This window comes from Neopelma chrysocephalum, unplaced genomic scaffold (genome assembly GCF_003984885.1).
Source record: "Neopelma chrysocephalum unplaced genomic scaffold, ASM398488v2 Primary Assembly neopelma1_23b, whole genome shotgun sequence".
NCBI classification, from domain to species: Eukaryota; Metazoa; Chordata; class Aves; order Passeriformes; family Pipridae; genus Neopelma; species Neopelma chrysocephalum.
In genome coordinates this window covers 12,920,401-12,946,170 of record NW_020897692.1, presented here as the reverse complement: position 1 = coordinate 12,946,170, position 25,770 = coordinate 12,920,401, and the positions used below count along the sequence as shown (strand labels likewise).

The following is a 25,770-nucleotide window of genomic DNA, read 5'->3' as shown; positions in this document are numbered from 1 at the left end:
CCCAGTATGCATATTTAATTATATCCCTGGGCATCATCTTCACCCTGGAACTGCCAGCGACCAGAGTTCTGCCTCATGCAGGGACTCTCTTCAGCAGGCTCTCTGTCCTCTCCCTATTCTCCCCCTTGTTAGTAAAGGCCGTTTCAATACAGAGCTACCAGCTTTGGACAGGCGAACCCATGTCTGATTTCACTTCCTCTAGCATAATCACAGACTTCAGTGACTGTGCTTTTTGCTTTTCATTTATACTGACGTAACTGAGATTGAAATCTGTCCCACAGCAAATATTTATCAGAGCATATCAAAGGAAAAGCAGACCAGAAGAGAAACAAGCAAAACAGCGAGTGCCATTAAACTTTGCCAAGTTAGATTTCAAAGTCAATGAAAACCACCCCAGAGACACAGAGATAAAATGTAGGACAAAGTAGAATGCTGAAAAAAATAAATTTCCAAACACTGGTGTCCTACAGGACAGTTTTTAATTACTTGTAACTTGCAAAGTTTAAGAAGCAAAACCCACACAGAACTAACAATACATGAACGAAGTCAATGATTACTGCTCTGATGCTTTTGTTAATGTCTCGGCTTTGATAAGGCCACCTGCACAGGTCAGGGACTCTTTCTACAGAGTACTAAGGAACAGAACAACATCCACAACTGGCTTTCTAAATGATATAAAATAATGGTATGCCACACTTTAATTAGATAATTAAAACTGTTGCTGCTTTGGTAGATGCCAAGGACACCCAGTTTCTTGGCAACAGACCTCTAATTTTCCTTCTTTGATATCCAGGTCACAGCCATTTGGATTAGATGCTCATTTCCAGCAGCAGTGCACAGCAGGGGTACACAACTTCCCGTCCTGCTTCCCGTCCTTAAGTTCAGCATCTTGCAACTACATTTATAAAAGCTGTTGAATGTTAAAGCCCTTATAAAGGGTAATCTCTCAGTATTCAGAAAGGTCAGGGGACACATAAGCATATTTAAAAATTAGGCAGTCCTGTGCAACACCAGCAACTTCTTACATCATGGCAACAAAGTCTCATCCTGTTCTAGCTAAAGAACATGACTGAAAGGGTAAAGCAAGAGAGAGAAAAACTCTTTCATCCCCAGCTCTCCAGCTTCTTCAAAAATAAGGTCTACCCCATTCCTGAGCATTTGCTATTGCTCCCCCTTACAAGGAAGAGAAACACTGTCCTAGAAGAGGTCTACCTGCTGTTTAGATTCAGTGAGAAAATCACATACCTTTACTGAGGAGCATTGATTTGGTCAGCTAGCTGGAAGAAAACCATGTAGCCCTGAACGCCGGTACCAGTGCTTTGCCTGAGTTGATGTCATTTGAACTGAGGAGCAAACTGCAGCCTAAGGATTATCAAATGTCATCAATTCATATGCAAGGCACAGTTCCTCATTCCCAGCCCCACATGAACTGGAAAGGGATAACAGCTCATGCATGTTTTTGAAAAACAGACTTTTTCATGCGAAAGGAATATAGAGCATGCTACCAAGGGGCAGGTTAGACAGAACAAATCATACAGACCAGATGGTAGTCACCCTCCTTAATGCACTGTTGGAAGGTGCCCAGCTAGTCTGGTGATAAGCAACAGAAGAACCTATAGAGGATAATGCTCTTTGTCAAGTGCCAGAAATTTATTACATTATATTCCTGAGAACAGCTAAGGTGAATTAACCACAGCAGACATTTACTACTCCTTTTGACATCCCTGAGATCCTGTCTGTAGTGCTGCTGTGGTTGCCGATACCTTCTCAGCTGATGTGAACCTGTTCAAAGCTAAGCAAAAGCCAACTGTCAGGGTTAATGTAGTGACAAGCCCTTGCCAATAAACCACCCAGCAGGTGTATTAGCTTATGCTTGATGCTACACTAACCATCACTTGGGTTTTGGTCAGCTTGGAGTGTGACCAGAACAGGCTTACATCCACTAGGAAAACATAACAAATAAGCAGAGCTCGACAAAGATGGTACACCAGGTGTTACAGCAGTACTGGTTAAATGCTCCTCCCTCAGCTACTTCAAGCAAAGGAAATGTTACTAGGTATATGCCTTCTACAGAGAAGCTAATCTGACAAAGCTGGTATATGACAAGATACTTGTATTCTTGTGTACAGCCTGCATCCATGCCTATGTATCACCATTTAGCTCTACAAAGCATCCCTCAAGTTTAATTCTTTTTCATTTGAGCAATTTCATGAAAACAATGCTGCAAACTGAATTTTGGCCACACTCATGGAGATCGTATTTTCTATTACCTGTCCTGAATTTCATCTTCCACTATGGACAGGTGAGGTAAATATCACAAATATTTTGGGGGTATTTTGGAAATGAAGCTATGCCAATACTGCCTTTTTTTTTTTTTGCCCCCAGAGAACAGCCTGGCCCTGTAGGATTGGTATCTCATGCCCAGATAGGGAAATAAATTGTTTTTTACTCAAAGGAAGGCCACTTCTTTCTACCAATAAGCACATCAGAAATACTGATACTGTTTTATTAACATCTGATGATCAGATAGTATCCATTTTCTACATGATTTTCTGTTAAACAAAGTACACGAGTACTCCAAGGTTATGTTTTGCATGTGCTTCTCTTGAACCATCACTGTCCATATCCAGTCATCTGCAACATCTAAGAAACCATGGATCAAAACAGAGAGCAGGTCAGACAGTCTTGGCAACCCTACCGTTCTGTATGCGCCGACTCAGCGACATGGTTTATTGTAGTTGGGACACAGGTATGAGTAGTTTAAAACCCTGATTTAAGATTTTTTTATGTTTATTTGGGCTATCTTGTAAAGGAATAATCCACAGAATGATGGCATCCAATTCGAACATACAAATCTGTCCAGAGAGGAAACCTACTCACCAGTTGAAATCCATAAAATTATTACAGTTTTTAACAAAAAAATTATATGGTTGAGTCAGAAAATAGAAAAAAAAAACCCCAAAATCTTAACAAAGAAACTGTATTAGATGTAAAACATCAGTTCTTTTTAAAAAAGAAAACCTCTGCAGACGTTTGAGACTTCACACAAGAAGCTTGTTAAGAGGCAGTTTTGTTTGGTTTAGTACAGCTTGTTTTCATCACTTACTCTTAGATTATTATTTTTCCAGGTAATCAGCATCTCTGTCTCAGGTTTAGACTTAAAAGGTGCCTATCACCTTTGCATTTGAGTAGTAAAGACTGCTGTTATTTTTATTGAAATCATGACCTTTATTACTACCTCAGATGCTACATCAATATCTTTCCTGTTAACTATCCACATATAATTTGAAATATTGTAGCCTTTGTTGTGGTCTCTGGTCTGATGTCAGTGCACAGAATTACAGCTCCTTAGACTGCATCACATTTCCCTTTTCTGAGAAAAGTTATTCTCTTTACTCCATTATTTCCCCTGAGTTACTTCAAGCCTGTGACAATCACTGAGTCTTAACTCTTCACTGCTCTTGGGTGGTACATCACTGACAGTTAGCAATCTGTTATCATGGGATGGCTGCTCAAAAGACTTTGGATTTTCAAAATTCGGTTTTTAATTAGTAGGTATTCATCTCTCAGATTATCCTGGCAGCAGTCTCTGAAAAAGGGCATGGAAAGGAGTTCCTCTAATATTGAAACTCAGGCTCCCTTTAATGTAGGGTTACGGCATGCTAACCACAAAACCTACTGACCATTCTCTTTCTTATCTAGAAAAGGAGGATCTCCTGACTTCACAAAGGTATTAAAAGATTACACATATATTCATGTCCATTAGAGAACTACGTCCAGATTTTGTTTTGAATGTAAATGTGGCAGTGCCACTCCACAAAGAAGTACAGATCTTTCAGGAAGACAAAATCAACTGTCATTGTCCTTCAGTGAAAACTGGAGATCTTCATTCTTCCTCAGCCAACATTTCTTCATGCTTACAGTCCCTCACTTGCAGATACAAGTGCTTCATCAAGAGATTTTACATGCTTCTCCCCAGCACAAATCCCATAATGCAGCTTATCATCCTTTACAGCAGCCCAGGACATTTGCTTGGTAGAGAACCTTGCTGCCCACTCTCCTGCCTTGTTGACAACAATGACACCCCCCAGGCCCCCAACTCTTGTCTTCATGTAGTCTAATGCAGTGTCCGCTGCCACCTCTGGTGACATTCCTGAAAAGAAAAATAAGATCACTTCATGGCATCTGTCCTGACGCTAGTTTTAAAACTCCAAGTTTCACTCCTCCCCACAGAGCCAGTCAAATCTAATTTCTCTCTCAACTAAATCAGCAAGAAATTTCCAGTGTATCAAAGAAACCGTTTATAGGAAGGCTCTGGACAGTTGCTAAGAGCTGCTGTGGTGTGGTGCTGCTGCAAAAATTTATTTGAATAGCTTCAGATTTTAATTCCATGTCAGTGTTTGATACAAACTAACTCACCAACTCTGTGTTGAGAGTGTTTCTTACGCCATCATTTGAAAGGAAAAATGCCAATTTGCAAGGTTTTCATCACAGCTTTGTCACAAGCTAGGTCTAAAGCATTAACAATTTGAAAAATCCCACATCAAAACAATCAAACATTTCAGTCATCATCTCTGTTCCAAGTCCACTGGCTGCAACAGAGCTCAAAGCACATTACTTCACATTGTCATAATTTATCAAAACCAGAAATCAGCATTACTCTTCCTGAAACTTCTGAAACTATCAGGCAAGATGAGGTGTCAATGTACTAGACATCAGACAAAGGACCAGCAAGGTAACTTTAGCTTTTCATTACTCAATTTATATTAACAGGAATATTTTCTAAATAAATCAAATTGAATGTGAACGTCATACACACAGACCTGTAATAGCTGCAAGATACCTGTTCACTACCAATTTAAATATACATTCAGGAGCACAGTTGGCTTGGCCTAATTGCCCTAAGATATATTCCCTCGGTAATGTTATGCGGCTTAGGTTACAGAACAAAAACTGACCTTCATGCTTTCCCTGCAAATTTTGAGTTAAAACCAAATAAAACCAGAGTCAGGATTATTCACAGCACTGGTGACTGACAGGATAAAGCTCCTTTCTCTGACGTATGGGTGACACTGTGACTATTCAAGTCAGTGGCACTGTCTTCAAAGGGTCAGTATTTCACTGTTTGATTTTTCACCAAGACAACAGCTGCCACCATAAGACAAAGATTCCAGCAGCTGCTAAGAATGGCAAAGCAATCCACTCCTAAAATATGGAAGTAAATTTTGCAGCATTCATCCAAAAGAAGATATTTAGTAAGTGAATTACTGAATAGCTAAACAGAATTATGAGAGCTCTGTAGTTGTTCTCAAATATGCAACTTCAGTTCAAGGACTCAAAAGTTACAATAACTTGAGGGTTCGTTTTCAGTGCCTTCATGGAAATGTTTTGGGGGGGGCTGGGGGAGTCTATTGCTGACATATTTTCCTGGCAGCTGAGTTATACTTCTGGGCAGGATAAATGAAGGTAAAGCAAGCACTGGCAGGGTGAACAAGAGCAAACCAATTAGACATTAATACATATGGATTCATTTTTTTTCCCTCTTCTTTCAATAATTTGATACTCATTTGCCTTTCATACTGATTAATCACAAGCCAGATAACTGCTATCAATGCATAGGTTTTGCAATGCAGTTAACTTAAAGCCAGAGAAGAAACTGGTTTACACAGTTTAGACTGAATAGAGCTTAGAAGGCCCTATTAACAAATTGAATAGTTAGGACATAACATAGAGAGTAAAGGAGAGCATAATGTGTTAGAGCTTTGGGAAATAATTTGTAGGTTGTATTTTATGCTGAAACTGTCATATCAGAGATTTAGAGAAATGCACCCATTATATGCAAACAGCTCTATAAAGCATAACAAAAATATTCTCAGTCTCTCTACTTACTGCTTCTCCAATGAAAATGTAAATTGAACATTTTCCAATTATTTCCAGTTTGGCTGATCTCAAAGCAAGTTACACTGTACTGCCCCGAAGCTACAGCTTTCTAAAAATAATGGTGATATCTATATTAATGATTCTTGAACTGCATGCAATACAAGTTGCCTGGCTATGTTTATAGGCTGTAACATAATCAAGGGTTTAGATGACAGACTAACTCAGGAAGGTAAAGCTCCAAGGGTCATCCCACAGTCAGATTATATTACAGTCACATAAGACATACTGTGTCAGCTGTTTACCACATACTCACCCAGTCAGTTTTAGTACATTTTCCAAAACAAAATGAAAATTGAAATCATGGTTAAAAAGTCTTAAAAGAATTTCTGTTGCTGTAATCAGAGTTGTTAAAATAAAGACCTTTATAGTTTATTATAAAGGCAATATCCTATATCTTCTAATTTCAGTTCCAATTATGTCTCTAGCCCTCCCCCTTCCTGCTTCCTTAAATGTATCTTACTTTTACTTTTTTTCTATTTCCTGTTCACAAAATTTTAGTTTATAATTGGGAAAAAAAATTAAAGAGAACTTCAGTGAAACAAAGTAGACAGAAATGTCTTTCAATGTAAACTGATCTAAAGCATGATTAAATATCAGGCAGCAGAGATAATTCTGTCCAATTCAGCTAGTTTAGCTTTATTAATACTTTAGTACTTTACTTTGTTTTTAAAGAGAGGTGACCCATCCACATACCCCTGGGAGCAACTCTTCTGACACCTGTTCTAGCATGGTAGTAGATAAACTGAAACCTGTCATTATCAACGTTTCATATCTTCATTATTTCGGCTTAGAGGAAGTTTGGGATATACCTTGCTCCATGTGATAGAGGATCAGTCGGGCTAAGACCACTTTCATAATGCTCTCCCCATGTCCTGTGGTTGAAGTGGCACCAGAATGGTTATCAGCATAACCTCCACTTCCTTTTCAGAGGGAAAAAAAAATAAATTCTATATTATAATTCTATAATATAATTTACAAGCCCTTAATTGTTTTCATTGTTTAAAATAGGTACTGAACATTTCATCCTAAAGGTCCATTAGCTTTCTGCATTTCTGGGAGCAAAGTGTCATTAATGCTTCTTTCTCATTTCTGCCTGTTTGAAAAGTTAAATATATGAAAGAGATCAACAACTGTGGGAGCAAGTCAGTTGCCAAGTTGAGAGAGACTACTGATCTGTTTGTGGTACAAGAAGCAGAAGCAGGCCAACACTCCACAGGGATGAACAAAAATATTTTCCAGAATAGCAAGGGAGGGTATATTAAGGACCAGCAAGATAGTGATGGGACGCAGAATGCCAGGTCACACAACGTTACCAACTGAGAAGATATGAAGGAAGATCTTGTGAGGACATTGGTGAAGTGACCAAAGTTTGAGGGGAACTTACCCACGACAGCTTGTAAGAGATTTGAAGAGCCTAGGCTCTAGTGAAACCTCACAAAGCACCCCTGAAAAATCTTCAAGTCCTCATCACAAGCAGAGTGGTTTTTTGGTTGAACTCCCCTTCCCCCCTTTTTTTTTGTCCCATCCTTGTTTTGCTGGCACATTCCACACCCTGTTGTTCTCCACCAAGCTTCTGCTTGCTCAATACCCATGTTTCTAGCACATCTCCTAAGAAAAATATTTCCCAGGAGCTAAAAAGAAACATACCACAGCATTATAAACAAGGTACTGGGGGAGGGGAAAGAGCCTTAGAAGAGCAATGAAAGTTTCTTCCCTTATGTACTTTCTTGATCAGACCCTTTCAATGGACCCTGATTTACACATGGAAAAAAACTGCCACAATCAGTCTGTCAAAGCCCCTTTACTAAACTTTTGATGTTTAAAAGCACAGCTTTTCTGTTTCCAAGCCTGCAGATGTCTAGTGAGACCAAAAGTTACAAGCGATATGCTCAACAGCGCCCAGTTTCACTTGTCCTTCACAGAACCATGTCCCAAACTACAGGAACCCTGAACATAACCTGCACAGAAGGATATTTGCAGTCAGAAAGCTGAAGCTAGAAATGAAGCTGAAAATATAGTCAAATATATTTTGACTATATAGTCAATAGTCAAAATGCAAAGGGTACCAAAACATTAGCAACTTCATGTGCAAAAGAAAGATAGTACTAGTTTCATAATAATCATATACTGCCAACAGTAGTGCTACTTGAGTTTGGAACATGTTTTACTAAAAATAATTATTTTCCAAATCCAAGCTGTATGGTAGAACCCTAAAGCAATCAAATGGCAAGTCTGTTCCACGAGAGGAAGAAGTCTGTGGAAAGGATTTTAAGTGTTTCTTTATACTTGGATAAGAGATCTCTTGAAATATTTCCTTTATTCCACAACACATCTAGTAGGCTCTGAGGTAGTCTTATCAGGGCTCTCTAAGAACAGGAATTTACTCAAAGTTGCCAGTCACTTTATAATTCTCACTCACTGATATAACAAATACTAATTGCAATTATACCTCCTTCCTTAAGTATCAAGAAAACAGCATCTTAATATAGAGCAGGCTACATTTTTTGACTTAGTTGAAAGCACAGATGTAAAAACCCACAGGTTTATCAGAATCAACAGAAAGGAAACACAGGAAAAAACCATTAACATTTATGAAAGAGCAGAAAAAAGAAATTTCCATCCACATTTTCCATATAAAAAAGTGTTGGATGACAATAATAATGACAGCACTACACCTCTACTCCCAATCCTTTCTTGCAATCTCCATGCTGTAAGAAGCTTGAGCTTTTATACATCTGAATGTTAGATTTCCATTTCAGATGTACTAGTATTTATGTGCGTTTCACTAACGAAAAGGAGAGTGTACAATACTTATTTTTCTTTCTTTAAACGAGATACCTCCAAAAAATGAAAGGCAAAATCCCACACCCCATACCTATGCATGCTGTGTCACCAACACGGCCAATCAGTTTATTAGAGAGTCCTCCAGTGGATGTTGCACAAGCTACATTGCCTTCACTGTCTATAGCAACAGCACCAACTGTTCCAAGGTCTCTGCCAAGAAAAACAGTTCACAAAATTAGATAGAATTAAAGCATACCTGCCAAAGCATGTTGCATTTATTTTCCAGGTAGCTTTAAAAAAGATTACTACAAAAGAAGTACTGCTCATCATAAAGCTATTTTTGCTATGCTTCTCATTGCAAAAATAACAAGCAATATGTAACAATTCTCCCTTTATATTTAACAGAGTAGAAAACACTCAATTTTTTATCTCCCCCCTGACTTGTTTACCTTCATAGCATGGAAACTTCGATTTGGGGAGGAAAAAACCCACAAAGCAAAAGCAGACAGAGCAGAAATACTTCTAGTCATCATAGTTCTGGAGTAGTTTTTTGGCTGACACACAAACTGACACACAACTTTCCCCTAAATGGCAACTCCAAGATGCAACAATTGGCTCCACTGTCTCAAGAGGAGGTTAACCGGAATTATTAATGACCACGTACGTAAATAAGTGAATACAGAAAAGGACAGTAATGTTATGCACGTACTGAATCATTTCCTTCCTGTTCCTCCTCTTTCCTCTTCCTTACTCCCCCCCCTAACGTTTGAATGCTACAAAAAAAAAAAAAGGTTATTTATGTGCCTTTCAACTAGTACTGCTCACAATGCATCATTAATACATATTTTCGTCTTTGTACTCTGTAGCTAAGCAATCTTGAGGTTTAAATCACTCGGCCAGTAGAATCCACTGAAACCGCACATCAGTTTAGAAATCTTCATGCACTGAAGAAAACAGAAGTCTCAACTATTGCTTTATTTCTTCAGCACAGAAAAGACATATGCAATAGACTGCTCAAAACGTACATGCGTAGTCATGTATGGAGAAAAAAAAGCCTGTTATAACGTACTGTAACAGTTGCTACACTGAGAAGCAAGACACTAGTGAGAAGCAACAGTTTCAATATCCACATATTCCAGCATTTCACATAAGAACATAAACCACTATCTGGCTAGGAGAAGCATACCAAAAAAAAAAAAGCATAATCTGCATCCTTCCACACAGGAAAAGAATTCGTAATAATCCTTCAAGGAACTAACTCAACAGGCAACTGGAACAGGAATATCTTGGGAAGTTGCCTGGACACTGGTGAGAGTTTCTCTATAGCTCCACAAAATCTCAGCTAATTAAGTCAGACAAAGTCCTTGTGTACCCCAAAACCCACAGTCACTTTCTCAGAAAACCAACTTCCTGTTCGCTCCTGCTTATGTAAAATATCATACTGTCAGTCCCTACACTTCATTCACAGCAATTCAAAGTTGACTGATGAATCACAGGCCTTACAAACTGCTCTGACATTTATGTGGATACGGACCTCATATCAAACTGATATGATGGTGCAGATGGGCTTCCCACCCATCCATCTGTTACAAATGATTTGCTGAAAAGAACATGAGTAAATTCAGTACTCTCTTGCACATTCATGTAGCACCCTTCAACCAACTAAAGTTAGATCCTCCTCAGAAGTTAAGAAAGGTACATCCAGATATATATTTTCCTAGGTAAGTCTTTATCTTAAGAAACTGTGAGAATAAAAACACACAGATCACACAGGCAGCAGCTATCTGTTTTGTTATGAGAGCACAACTGTTGATAAATTCCAAAGTGAGTGTGTCCAATATACCTTATATGCAGTGGAGCAAATAAACAACTATACCGTATTTCTTACTGCCCCTTTAAACTTTTTTATTGCTTCAGCGTAACCTTTTCTTTGTTCATCTTCAGAACAAAGGCAAAGAAGATATAAACAGTTTTTCTGCAAGGATAGTTGACTCCAAAACATTACCAAGGCAGGCAAAACTGACTAAGTAGCGATATCATACTATAATGCTCTCTCTATTGTTAGTTATTGACAGTAGCAAAAACCTCAGCAAGTACCTGTGGTATACCAGAGGATGCTATTAGCGATTTCTTCAATCAAGAATTATTCTTATATACTGCATATACTGTGATACAAAATATATTAGTTGGATTTATTCATTCCCTCTTGTCTAAATCTTTCATTATCAAGTATCCATGAAGTGACATGTACTTATTCTATCCCCATTCAACTTATAAGGTATCTGCTATTTGTCTCTTAGCCCTGCATCAGTAGTAGGGTTTTCTGTTGATTGCTGTCAGGGTCCTTGATACTTAACACCTCCTCAAGTTATTCATGCAGTGCGATTCACAGAGGGGCTGGGAGCCCATTTACTACAGGCAGACTCAACTCCCTTTTTGTGGGGTTCTAAGGCAACCTCCAGTAATTCTTATCAAAGGTATGTCTAGAATCTTTGGAGTGAGAGACTGCAGATAAATCAAACCACACCTTATTCTCAGCAAAAGGTGTGCAAGATGGAATGTCGTACATGCAATGGAATCCTAAGCTTTCAGCATAAATGAACACAGGCTCCTAATCAGCAGAAGAGAAAGGTATCTCTCATGGAGACACCAGACTCTGCCTGGAAAGCCTATGAAACCCCATGGTTTCCAACACTGTGAGGACCAGAGCACTGGAAGTTAAGTACTGTAGTGGTTTGAGCCAGGTTTTCCCCCTGAAGCTGAAAGTGGTAACCCCCAGGGGGTGGTGACCCTCGGGGCTTGACCCAATCGGTGCTCCTGCAAAATATAAACATATCTCTGGAGACCGGAAAAGAAGCAGTGGTACTTGTTGTGAGAAGAAGGGTGGCCATGTTGTAGAGGCCACGAGGAGAAGGGGCTCCGGCCCCTTGGGGGGGCCTCTGCCCCCCCCAGCCCCCGGTTGGGGGGCTGCAGGGACTCAGAACTGAACTAAGTGCCTGTGTCTCAGATGTCGAAGGAGTTTTCTCCACTGCGAGTGGGTGACGGAGCAGCAGGGACAGCAGCGTCCGAAGAGCAGTGGCAAAGAGCCAACTGATAAGGACCAGAAGGAGCAACATGAGCTGGTATGCAGCCGGGGCAGACAGAGAGCTGTCTGAAGAGAAGGAAAAAAAAAGCAGCAGCAGGAACAGAGTTTCGGAGGGTAAGAACTGGACAAACCAAAACCCCCAAACTCGCCAGAGACCCCTCTGAGAAAGAGGAGGGGGTGGTGGACTGAGTGGAGTCCTAAAGTGCAGTATGCACTACAGAGAGGAGCTAAGAAGCTCCGGCCTCCTGAGAGCTCAGCCAGGATGGCCAAAGGAATGTGTGTGGAGGGGGTGACCTTGGGCTTCCTCCCCCCTTGCTGCAGCTTCAGAGAAGCTGGCAGCCATCTTTGAAGCAGAGCACAGAAGCTCTGTGAAGGGGCTTGATTTCCCCTGAAGATACCAGACTGTCACGAAGACCCCCGTGCTTCGTGATATGACCGTGGTGGAACGACCTTGTCTGGGGTTACGTAGTCCACGGAAAGACCCCCGTTTTGAAGACGGAGGGCCGAGAGGGGCTTGGAGACCCCCCTCGTGTGTATTGGCAAGGATCCAGCTGCAACTGCTGCCTGAAAGAGAAGAAGAAAGCCTGCTGCCCAGAGAGAGACCTGTTGCTCAGAGACTGGAAGGGGTCTTTTCTTCTTCTTCTCTCCTGGACTTTTATTTGGAGGGAGAAGAGATTTGGCCCATTGTAAATATTATTGTCATGGTAGAGATAGATATAGAGTTAAGATTGTATGCAGTGTATTATAGTATTTATTTATTTGTATAGTCTTTGTAATATATTCCTTCCCCCCATATTGAGTCTCGTGTTTTTGTCTGGAAAACCCATCTCACATGGGGTTGAGATGTGGGTGGGGGGCTAGAAATCAGAATTGGATTTTGGGCCTTTTCAAACCATGACAAGTACACACCAACCTTCAAATTCCCAGTATGATCTGGTATTATGTTGCCTCTGACTAACACTACTTCACCTTCTATCTGTTTGCCTCAGGCAAGTTTCTGTGTAATCACTGTGGACATAACACAGAAAAAGAACGTTCCGCATGTGATACAGAAGGAAATGGGCTTGCATAAAAAAAGACCTGTTTTCAACTTTGTGAACTTGTGCTGATGTTTTGGGCACTGTTTTGCAGTGGCCAACACAAGAAAAAGGTTTAAGCCCTTCAGAGATATACAAGTTTTCTATTATCAGATATTCCAGAGCAAGACAATGCTGAAATTGAAGATGCCTAACACTGTTATCAGAAAAAAACTTTAAAAATTAGGCAGTTATGAAGAATGAATGAGAATTAGATGCCATACTATTCCAACTGATACGTGTAGGAGACCAAATGGCAGTAGAGGTTACACCATCCTCAAAATTCTTCATAATGAATGGCAATACCACACAGTCCTTGGACAGACCATGTATCAAAAGAAAACTTCTTTTGTGTACAAGATGAAATATGACTGAGACCTTATGGTCAAGGAACAACATCACTTTTTTTACAAGACCATATTTACGCCTGCCTCACTGATTTCTTTTTCCTTCTAGCAATCTACTGAAAGTAACATATAGCTTGTAGTTTATAGCCTTGTTTCAAAGTCTTTAATTAACATACCCACAGAAGAAATTTACTCATTTTGATCTACAAATTCAGTTCTGCTTCTCTCATTACTACTATTTAAAAAACAGATGAACAGCACATAGTACAGCATATATGTAATGTAATACAGTGCTTTCCTGCGCCACAACCACTGACATACAAATGGAAGCTCAAAACAATTTGGTATTTATCCCTGCCTCACAGGCATAAACCCCATTTTTGACACCTCATGTTTTTCATTCCTTTACTGTCCACCTCACTTTCTCCTTCACTTTATATGAGACTGGCTTGTTTTTCGAGCGACATTTGTTGTGCTGTTGGGCAATACCATCCAGTAGCACCTTACTTCATACCCACCACTCAACTTCTTGGTAATTTTTTTCCATTCCTTTCCATAAACAATAGTCACAATCAGCACTCGGAAGGAGTTACTGGCCAAAATCTGATGTCATTTAACCACCTAGTCCAGTTTAAAGACAAATCTGATCATCTACTTAACCAAGATCAGCTTTCTTAAATTTTCTTCATGGACTTGTTTTGAAATGTGTACTGGAGATTTTTTAAAATCACAGTTCCTCCATGGAAAAGAACCATACAAAATTATGCCTGCTGTTTTTTAAAGCTGCTCTATGCTCTTCTGTAACTGGCAATTTTAAGAGGACTAACAAGTTCTAATTTTGTAAAACCTATGCTAAGTCAAAGTGACAATCAATCTCCTTAAGCAGCAACAAGTTTATTAGAGTTTGTTCCAGTCATTTAAACTTGAGCAAATTCATTGAAAGCTTGATTTTCCAGTACTTTCACTGAAGACATACTGTAAAGACTGTATCGAACTATGTAACATTTGGAATACAGGTCTTCAAGGGGGTTTGTTTGTTTAGTTGGTTTTTTGGTTTTGTATGTTTTCTTAGTTGGTTTGTTTGAGGTTTTGGTTGGTTTTTTTGGCTGTGGGTTGTGTTTGGGTAACCAGGTAGCACAAATTAAATTACCTGAATTTAAGAAAAATTTTACCTACTTCTGAAAATCTTCAGGGTTGAAATCTGGTTCAAGGTTCTTCCTCCATCTCTCATGCGATCTCTTGGTTACTAGTTTCTCCCCTGGAATCTCAGGAATACCCATAGCCCGAGCAAACAGGTGTGCACCCTGATCAGTCAGCAGCATGTGCTTCGTCTGCAGAAGACAGACATGAGATTCATTGACAATTCTTGTTTTGTCTTGTACTGAGCAGCTTTGTACAATCACTCTTTATTTTTAAATGTATCCACACAAAGAAAATTCCACATTTTATTTTTAAACTTTCTAGATTTCTATGTCCATATCCCCTTCCACTACAGCTGAAAAAGTCAGCTCTCCAAAACACAGGTACAAACTTTCATCTTCAGTAGAAAACTGCATTTATCTAGTGCACACTTCCTACAACAGGAGAAGAAAAACTGGTAAATTTGTTCTTTTGCTAATTTGTATGCAACTTCTTTGTACTGTTTCCAGTCAATCACCAAATCACTACATAACTAACTGTTTAGTCCAGTTAACTAAGGGATCTGGAAGGATTTTACTTAGAGGAATGGTAAATAAACTCCTGTTCCATTTAAAGGCATTACACATAGTAAAATAACCAACAAATGTAAATATCATATACTGAAGTGCTTCTTAACATCAGTGGAACAATTTTATTTTAAATGTTTCCTTCAACTAGCTGCTATTCTTACAGACTCAGAATTTCAAATTTAAGAACAGAAAACTGTTCTAATGGGCTCAACCAAAATACATTTGCTCTCTTCTAAGAACATTTACAAGTTCTATTTGGATTCCTTTATTTACAAAGCACTTTGATCAGATTTTAATTCAACAACCTTAGTTAATTCCATGCTTCAAAATTTGTACAGCTGGGTTAATTCATATTTTAGAAAAACTTGCCAGATAAATTTGTTTAATTAATCCTTAAACTTTAGTAGTAGCTCAAAATCTGATTTCTTTTGTTTGGTTGGTTTTTTTTTAAATCTATGTCAAAAAATAAGAATCAACTTTTTGCACAACTGCACAGCTGTTAATCACTCATCAGAGCCTGGGAAGGTTTTGGAGGAGCAGTGGTCTGACTATACAGTATGGAGCAATTTCAGAGCACAGCACCTAACTTCAAGCGAGCTCTTATAACCATGCAGCAGCATAGCACACAGGCACCAGCTGAGGTCCAAAAAGTAGAACCACTTGATGCTGGAGGCAGCAGGCCTGCAGAGCCTTCCAGAGCACCAAAGTGGCACATATGCAGCTCTCAGCCAGAAGCCAGGACGGCATTTCTCTGTCATGCTATATTCTGCAGGACATCTAGATCTCAAAGCTTTGGATTTTTACAATGTGGCAGACCATCAACTTCTGTTGATTTCTAGAGCAATGACAAGTAATCACTACCATGACCAACCCATAGCACTGCATTGCTTCTTAAAGGATTACAAACAAACATCTTCGCAAATCAGACACTGATCTCTATTTAAGCCTATCACAGCCTCTGCACTAACCCCTTTGGACAGTTACAGAGGAGGGAAATGTGGCTACACTTCAGAAACATTCCTGATGATGTGGCCCTGAATCAAACATTTCCTAAAATTTAAATGCCTTTTAATTAATCCTCAATTCATGAGAGTATTGCTTTAGGGAACAAGAATAAAGGTTAAAAGGAATAAGTCCTCTATATATGTGAAAGAGTGGACATCAGGCTTACGTGCTGAGTGACATTACTGGACCTACTTATTTCTAACATAAGACCTACCTATTTCTAACAAAGCTGGTGAGTAGTGTTCTTTGACTTGAAAGCCAACTTCTTTGTGCAATACTGCCCCCCTCTGCCACTAACCCAATCAGAGGTACACGATCCAAAATTCAAACTAGTTTTGTTTTTTATTTGTGAGTGTGGGGGTTTTTTGTATGGTGGGGTTTTTTAGGAAAGACACTGAAATTTTCTTTTGTCTTTATCTGTAGTAGGAGGATGTGTCCTCCATCACTTGATTTCTTCAGCAATTAAGGCTATATGATCCTTTAAATAAGATTTTTAAAAATACAGTTTTTTACTGTATTTTACAGTGAAAAATGGAAGTTATTTCTAAAAACTTTTTCTAAGTGTTCCCTCCCATACGCAGATTCAGATAAGATACCTTCCTAAGCTGCACAAACAAGAAATACTTGCATAAAGAGGAGTAAGCTTCTATGATAGGGTTTTGTGGTTGGGTTTTTTTTCTTTCTCAGTCCTTACTGGAAGCAGTTCTCTCCAACACATCTTGTCAATCAAAAGAGCTGGTAGAACAACACAAAAGCACATTTTTCTGTCTCATCTGTCCACAGTTTCATGAATATGTTTGCTAAGTTAGAGTGCCTAATTTTTCTGGGAGACATTTATAAAAAGTAATTCAAAAGGACAAAAAAAAAAAAAAAAAAGGCGTTCCAGACATCTTACTAACAAGAAAAAATGCTGGCAAGTTTAGTTAATTTCATGGGAAATGGGGAAAATCCTCCGAATTTCTGCAGCTGACCTGAAATTCAGATCCTCACGCTTCTTTATTTGACAATTCTGGCAGTGCAGAGCACAGCAAAAATCCAGCCCTTTGCATTGAGAAGTCTGTGTTCTAAGCTAAATTCTCCTTTGTCCAATGTAAAGGGCTGCAAATACAGTAGGGGAACACATACACAGTTCACGTATAGCAATAAATTAGTTCTCTAACATTCATGAGAAGCCCATCTAATGAAGTGTTGGAGCTGGGAGGGGTTACACTCCCTATTTGAAAAAAAAAAAAAAAAGTCATTTCAATGTATCATTCCATTTATGTTCACTACAAACAGGAATAATTCAACAAACACGTAACTGTTTTATCAAGAATTTGTAACATTAGTGAACATAGTAAAAGACTTGCACCTCTAGAAGCTCTGTGATCGACAGCACGGTAAATGCTGAATAGAAATTATTGTGGTGCCCTCCTTTTTTCTACTTGACAGGTTTGGACAAGTTTGAGCCCAGTGGGAAAGTGACAACACAAAGGGATAAATGTGTGCAAGAACAATCTTGAGGAGCTACTCTGGCCACCAGATGGAGCCCATACTGTTCCATAATATAATGGAAATACAATTACAAGCAGATGGGGAGGGTGTTTTTGGTTGGTTGGTTGGTTTTTGGGAACTGCATGTTTCAAAATTCTTTACGGCACTGAGGCATCTCAAAAACACTGGAAAATACTTACACATGCTTAAGACCCCAGGAAAATTACAGTCTTATTAACCATTGGTCACAAAGTTGAAAAAAATTTAATTATGCACAGTAAAACAAAACACACTATGAAATACACTGTGAAATAGCCTGGGTTGGTGTCCCAAAATTCCTGTCCAAGATGAACAGAAAAGAAAAATCATTTGGTATTCCCATTTATAATACCTGATGGAGAAGGAGCAGAAATTCATCTTGAGCTCTATTAAGCAATTTAGGACATTTACATTTGAACTTTATAATCTACAGAGGTTTTTTTGTATCTGGGAAAAAACGTTAAGGTTTTAGGACTATACCATTATACTTGGTCCTGTACAGTAGAATTTATGATTTTGTTTCAAATTTAGCCTCAAAACTTCTGAACACCAGAAACAACACAATGACAAAAAGACCTTGTAAGAGACAAGATGGACAAAGGAGAGGGTTTTTTTGTTTGCTGGGGTTTTTTTCTTTTTTTTGTTTCTTTGATTTTTAAAACAGAATTTGTGAAGTTATGTTCTCAAAAATCCAACAATATTGTGTTGACTTAAATAGGATTTTGTCATGGACAAGACAAGAAAATAAATCAGTGATTCGGGAATATGAAGTGAACAATGGGCACTAAAAGAAGTCCTCCAAGAATGGAATTAAGTTAAATACAACACGTTAAAGACATCTCTCCTCCAATTCTTCACCTACATTCACAAATTTTGAAAAATTTGGTTTTGTGAAGCTGTCTACCACCTATACTTACTATTGTTCTAGCTGAATGACAAAATAAAAGCCAACTGAAGGAAAAAAACCTTATTCATCGCAAGTTTTAACATTATTGAAATGTATGTCTTCCAGAAAACAAAGTATTTAATATAAATATTTTAGTGAAATGTTCTGATTTTAAAAACAGGACTATCCTCCAATTATGGACACAAAAAAATCCTATCTGCCTTGGAGGCCACTGAGAACAAATTAAATTTCAATCATCTTTATAGATCACCAAAAGAGGTTTGGTTTCCTCAAAAGTCACTTTGAAAGGTTAAAGAAACATAAAAGTCTTCTTTGTTCATAAGTGGTTTTGCAAATATGAACCCTTTTCAACAACAGGGCAGCTGCATGAGCAGGATGAAAAGTGTAAACTCCAAAGACAGTACAAACTCTTTGATCACTGCCAAGTAAAACAGATGCAAATATCACACAAATGATCTACTCCGTCCTGACGCACAGCGGTAGCCACCATTTCTGAAAAATAAGAGAAGTCTGTTGTGGCAAATATTAGGTGGACTTCTTAGTGGAGTAATGTGGGACTGATCTTATGTAGAAGGTCAAGTAATAATCATTTTGCTGCCCTGATAAATTTGATTCTCTTGAAAAATCAGTCACCACCCAACAGAGCTACTGTTACCCTCTACTGCTGGAAGACTACGACTTTGCACTAGAGCTACCATCTGACAGGTCACAATGGAGAAGACTATGTGGAACAATGCAAGAATGCATTACATAGCCAGATATGTAATTGGGTCATTGAATCCAGTGCCATATCACTGCAAAGTGAACAATGTATTATCCAACTTTAATCTTGCAAGATCAAGCAGAAGACTCAGTGACAGCATAAAAGCTCTTCAAAAAACAAGTGAACAAAATAAAGAAAATAAATATCTTGAACACCAGCTGTGGAACTACAGGAGACCAACATGCATATTTCAATTTCTCCTTGAGTTTCCAGTTGCACAGCAGAATTTATGTTTTCTTAGAATATTTTTTTTTTTATAAATATGTCTCAAAAACCCTTAAAATAAAAATGCTTCATGGTCATGACCATAGCTTCCAAACGCTTTCAACCACTTCTCCCTTCTTTCCTGCCTTAAAACACTACACAAATATCATCATTAATGTGTATCAATATACTGGATGAAGTTCTAAGGAAAAACATGCTTCATAATCAGCATACCTTTTCCATAACAAGTCGAGCAAGTTTTATTGGGTTTGCTATGCATTTAACTGCAGATACTGCTCCAGAGTCTAAATTTTTTCCATCCATTATAATGGCATCCATTTCTACTTCACCTTTTTCATTTAGAACAGATCCACAACCTAAAGACAAAAGAAAAAAAATTAGAGAGGATGTAACAGACAGATAACATACAAATGCCAAAAATTATGTTTCGCCAATGTTTCCGCCTGTCAAAAACTTCCTACCAAAACTTCTGTGTCGGTTTTCCACCAGAAATTCTCACCAGAATTTCCCACTGGAGTTTTCCTGCCAAAAGATCCTGTTATTGTTCATGGTTATCATATCTCTTCGAACATCTGAACAGGGCTACGTGCCAAAACACCACAGAAAACGTCCTTTAAACACCATAAAAGCTGAAGAGAAATTTGGGAAAAGTAGGGAAAGAGGAGTGGGAAAGACAATTGGCTATAGCAGCTGAGGATCTCTCCCCCGCCTCGCCCTCACCTTTTTTCTCCTGCCACCGTAAGCTGCCTGCCCGAAACCGGACCTCTGCCGTCTTGAAGCAGACTGGACTGAGACCCACTGTGCCACCCTGACCCTGTTTCTGAGGGCAGAGAGGTACAGCTGAACCGAGACCTCTACAGCCTGGGACACGGCTGGTGGGAGCAGCAGAGCCCACATCCTGGCTGCATTCCAGAGAACTGAAGCTGTGAAAGACCCCCTGTGGCTAAAGAGATAACACCGAAAAAGCGGCAGAGACAGAGAAAAAAAAAGGCAGAAAACTGCTTTCCTCTCTCTCTCCCCCCCTCCACCCTTCAGACCAGTTCAATGGAAAAGGTAGTTTGGTCGTAATCTTTTCTCTGCTTCTAAAAGTAATCTTAGCATTTTCCAACCTTTTCTTATTTTTTCCTCTTTCTCTTTGCATCTCTTAGCAATTAATAAAAACAGTTTTGGTATCAACAGATAACTCGTATGAGTTTTAATTTTGCTCAAGGGAATATTCGAATCTAAAAGTTCTTTCTGCAATATTTAAGCAGATCGTAACAGAGGAAGACAAAGAGAAGAAAGTCATTAAGACCTAACCACCAGGTGATTCAATTATTAGCTCTTATCAAGCGACTTTTCTCTTTCCCAGTTTGCTGAATTACTGAAAGTATCTCAGCAGAAACACTGCTGAGTATAACCACAAAATCCAGCCATTAACAGAAGTCTCACAGAGTACTTTAAAAATCAAGTTTTACTTTTTGTAAGATGAAAAACGTTTCCAATCGCATCCCAAATTATATACTTGGTCCAAAAGTTAAAACAACAATCACGAACAGAATTCTTTATTCCTCAGATCACTTTGAGTGCACAGAAGTATTTTTACCTTACAGTTCTTCCAAAGGAGGATACAACATAACCCAAAGAAATACTATAGCATTTGATCCTATCCACAGATTACTGTCATACAGCACTCCAAGAAACTGCCAAAATAATGGAGCAGAATTAAAGCATCCACTCACTACTGTAGCAAAAGCCTGAAATAAGTTCTTCATTACCAAATAAAAACAGTAGATAAAATAATTTAAAAAGTAAAAATTAAGGAATAAAATGTTAGGCAGTTATTTTCTTCTATAATTATCAGTGCTATTACTAACCTAATTGAAAATTAATGAGATAAAAAATGAGACAATGCAAATAGGGTGGGTTTTTTAAGTAATGCCAATAATTGTATCACAGGGAATAATAGGTTTTAAGTCATCAAGTGCACAAGCCTTGCTAATAAGGATGGTGAAGACTAAACCTAAAAAGAATTAAAAAGCCAATCCAAAACATGGCAGATTTACACAGTAGATCAGGTAGAAAGACCTGAACATTGCAGATAGCTAAAGCAATTTTTTTTCTTTCTGTTAAACTAGTACTAAAGCAGGTCAGAAACCACTGTTAATAACTGACATAAGACTTCTATACCAGTGTACTTCAGACGTGAATATATGAAGTTAAATCCCCTGTAACAAGAGACAACAAAATCCTGTAATCCTCCTCCTGTAATCTCCAAAACTTCCCCTGCCACATACAGACACACTCCCCAAAAGCTATTTTTTGCCTGTCTGCAACTGCATAAGCTATTCCAGAGTTCAGTCCTGCATCATTCACAATGTGTTAATTTCTAGACTACACTGATCTGTAAAGAGCTTACAGGTTAATTGCCTTGTGCCATCTGCTTTAACATAATTCTTCCAGCTCTTCCTTTACGCTGGTAAGGAGTAAGTACTCTTTGTTTACTTAGCTAAACCCTGCCATACTCTTTTAAATTCCTTTGACAAGGTAGGCCTTCTAGCCCACGACCTTGAAATTCCCACTAGAACTAGGAGATTCTTAAGTATCAGTGGCCAGAACCACAATTCCAAGGGAAACTCTATCAGGCCCCTTCACCACTGCATTAACAGTATCGTATGTCTACTGGACATCTCTCATGGGATACAGTTTAGGATTTCCTAAAATTTCCTGAGCAGAAAACAGATGCAGACAGTTTCTTCAATCAAAGGCAGCCTCCTACAAAAGCCTCCTCTTACAGCTGGTGAAGAGAGACAGATGCTCTCTAAGAACAATTCATCCCATTTGCCGTAGAATCATGGAGAGGCCTGGTTTGGAAGGGACTCTTGCCATGGGCAGGGATGTCACCCGCTAGATCAGATTGCTCACGGCCCCGCCCAACCTCGCCTTGAACACTTCCAGGGATGGGGCATCCACAACTTCCACAATTCCTACATCTTAGCTGTATAGTCACCTTTTTCATTCCACTGACCACCATGAAAGTCTATACACTACAACAAAGCTAGATACTGAACTTCAGGTTGTTTCAGGTAGGATGAGTAGGATGATTACAGACTGCCTTTTCACCCACCTTTCAAAGCAATGGGTAGGGACTACCAGCCTCCAAGGGCATGGTATCCATTGGCAGCAGTGCTGAAAAAAAATCCAACGTTTGGCTCACTTGTTAAGCAAAAGGCTGGGAAAAGAACAGACAACAGAAGACAGAAAATCTAAGGGGACATAAATAACGAACATATGAGATTAGCCAAATCACACGTGGGGTACTGAGAGGAGTACTCCAGTTACCTCTGTCTACAGACAGACAGATCTGTCCTGTGCCCTGCAAAAGCTGTGGAAGAGTGTGCAGTGTCAACTCATATATCTGTAGTATTCACAACAAGCTGCTGAACACTGCTAGTCAAAGAAATCACATGAGGTAAATATAACCAAGGCCACTTCCTTATCACAAGCAGAACTGGATGACTTCATTATGCTGCACAAGTCACTAAAATGGTAGTTTTAGACAACAGTATAGCTTCTAAGCCCTTCTACCAAGCCAACATCAAGATGAACCCACACAGAATGGCTACACCCTGTAATTCAAAAAAGGACACTACTTGATCCTTATGCCCATTCTTCCCCATGTTTATTGTTGTCTCTTAGCAATGTCTGTGTTTTCCTAGAAAATATTACAGCAAACCAGATTTTTTCTTTTATAAAGATAAATACCACACAGTGAGTTTTAAACAGCCACTCCAATCACCTCATTTTTGCCAGCTACTGAGAGCAGCTGTATCTAATGAGTGTAAAGACAATTAGATATCTGCAAGTGATTACCAGACTATTTGCCACACTTAGATCAAACCTGAACAAGTGCTTAAGGCCCAAGTCCAGTTAAGTAAAAACTAAATGAGAGAATGCCATCTTGATACTAACTATGTAATAGTACACACCACATGTCTAAGTTTGCTTCATGATTTCAGCTTGGATGCTCTAAAAATCAAAATGTTCAGCCCAAGTCAGTTACAAAACACTGAAAGTTTCATATGAAATAAAAGCTCTCCCTTGCTCTCAACTGCAAGGTAAGAAGGAACAAATGAACCTCTGCAAACTAACTGAGCACATAACTAACAGCTATGTTATCTAAAGCACTGATCACTGACAGGTCTTTCTTTCTATGTTTATTCCTGACATACTGGTAAGAGTGGGTAAATATATTTGCTGAAACTTATCAAAATAATAAACGAGTCATATCAAGAGGAGAAAATAAAAATATTTGACAACTTCCATTAACATTAATTTACATTATTCATTAGAAAATCCGGTTATGAACCCCATGTATAGATTCACGACTCATATACCATTACTGCATTACTTCTGTAATGTTATTTACAAAATAACTAATTGCAAGCATTAATGAAGAGAAAAATACCTAAAATCCCCAAGAACAGCATGCCTCTGGCAATCGGTAAAGGACAAGTGTTAAGGCTTAAACAAATGCTGCAAACTATATCCAAGTGCCTTAAAAATGAATATTAAACATATACTCCATAACAGAGTCCCTGCCTTAAAGCTGAATATAAATGGCACAGTAATGAACAGCACCACATGAATGAAATGGGAGAAGAATGAGAGCAGAGTAACTCAACTTCCTCAGTGTACTCATGAGAAACTACCGTACACGCCATGCTGTTTTATACTGAGAAATCAACCGTTTTGCGACACCAGTTTTTACTCCACTGCAATGTGCATAATTCAATAATAATGCAAGCCAGGATTTTCAGAAGCATCAGGGCAAAACACTTGCAATACAAGACGATTTTAAGCCCACTTAATTCTTGAAAAATTACCTGCATTAAAATGAGGATCATCTTCCATTGACCGTACTGCCTCCTCAACTGCATCTACGGCGCTGCCTCCCCGTTTCAGGACACCATAACCTTGAAGCACAGCTCTGACAGTGCCAGCACGACATCCCTCTTCTCGCTCTTTGAAGATCCGTCCAGCTCCACCGTGCACCACGATGACAGGCTTCATTCTGCCAAGTTCCTCCCAAGGCTTTTAGCTGTGCACACCTGTTAGTTGTTTGGAAAGAGCAGTCTGTAGCGTGGGCTCCTTTCCACATGGAGAGAAGACTGCAGGTTAGTTAACAGATACAGGTAGTTTGATTACAACTATTTTACCTTCCAGGAAGTGAAGTACTCACAAGGGAGCTCCTAATTCAGGTCTGGACAAGGCTGGAGACAACTTGGTACAACTTTTGAGGCCAGCCCTGCTTTGAGCAAGGGACTCGGCCAGGTGGCACAGGAAGGACCCTTTTCAGGCTAAGTTATGCTACAATCATGTGATTTAGTATGAACCCTGTCTGGTGATAACGCATTACAGACAAACAAGCATTTGAGGTCCTGCTACCTGCTCTCTATTTTAGATAGGTAGCCCCACTGTCTGAGTAGAGTAATATATAACTGGCAACAATAAAAAAAAAAGGCAGCTGACCCGACCTGAGTTAACAGCTTACCCAGCTCAACCGCCTGGATCCCAGACCTCTGACCTCCTGCAAAACTTTGAACTTCGTGCAGGAAAACAAGGCGTTCACACCTGGCAGGCAACAGCTTGTTGTTACTGCTCACGGCCTCCTGAGAGCGAAAAGAGATTGCTGCTACAAATCTCCGGTGATGCAAATCACATTTTTGATTCTAGAAAAAAGCAAAGAACCAGCCTCAGCCTCATCTCCCACTGAAATCTAGGGCATCTCTCAGTGAAAATTCCCCACGTGGAAAGTTTCTCGGGGACAGCTATTTTTGGAGACTGTGAAAAACAAAATCCAACTCCCTCTCCGTCATCCTGCAGGCAAACCTTTCCCACAGAGACTCCCGCAGCCCAGTTCCTCCCTCTGCTGCTGCTCTAGGGCGGCCGCTCCCGCCCGGGGAGATGGCAGCAGGCGTGGAGCCCAGCAAACCCCATCCTAGAACGCCGTGGGGCAAAACATCCCCTAAGCGAGGCCGTGTAGGCTTCTATTTCAACCAGTAGCTACACTCTTCCCATGCTCTGAATGGGCTCCCCTCGGCCCCGCACCCAGCCAGGGCCCGCTGTACCGCCGGCCCGCCGTCAGCCCTCCGCCCCGCGAAGAGCGGGAGCGCGGCTCCGGATCCCACCTGCAGCGCCCTGGGCGCGCGCCCGTGCGGTGCCCGCGGCCGGCGCGGGCGGGCGCGCGCAGCCGCAGGGCCCGCGAGCCCCGCAGCCGCCCTAAACGAACATGGCGCCCCCGCGCGCGGAGGCATGCCCGCAGTTAAGATGGCGGCTGCTGCCACTCGTGCCTGGGCGGTACCGCCCAGCCCCCCGCAGGGGCCGGGTTGCTGCCGCCAGCCCTGGACTACCAGCAGCGGGTGCTGCCGCATCGTG

General features: G+C 39.9%; 1 protein-coding gene across 5 annotated transcripts; it reads right to left on the bottom strand.

The window, feature by feature from the left end:
• Window positions 1-2,485: 2,485 nt before the first annotated feature.
• On the bottom strand, window positions 2,486-25,393 carry ASRGL1 (asparaginase like 1). 5 transcript variants are annotated; one of them, XM_027697769.1, is made up of 8 exons: window positions 25,225-25,393; window positions 24,887-25,004; window positions 24,219-24,487; window positions 19,567-19,709; window positions 14,409-14,563; window positions 8,816-8,934; window positions 6,750-6,860; window positions 2,486-4,153 (listed from the first exon to the last, which is right to left on the bottom strand). In XM_027697769.1, the coding sequence occupies exons 3-8, from the start codon at window positions 24,403-24,405 to the stop codon at window positions 3,918-3,920; spliced, it is 951 nt and encodes a 316-aa protein (XP_027553570.1). In that variant the 5' UTR covers window positions 24,406-24,487; window positions 24,887-25,004; window positions 25,225-25,393; the 3' UTR covers window positions 2,486-3,917. The 5 variants fall into 5 exon arrangements, with proteins under 5 accessions (XP_027553570.1, XP_027553597.1, XP_027553588.1 ...); XM_027697796.1 differs by lacking the exon at window positions 25,225-25,393 and having other exon boundaries at window positions 24,219-24,450; window positions 24,887-25,134; XM_027697787.1 differs by lacking the exon at window positions 25,225-25,393 and having other exon boundaries at window positions 24,219-24,443; window positions 24,887-25,134.
• Window positions 25,394-25,770: the final 377 nt, after the last annotated feature.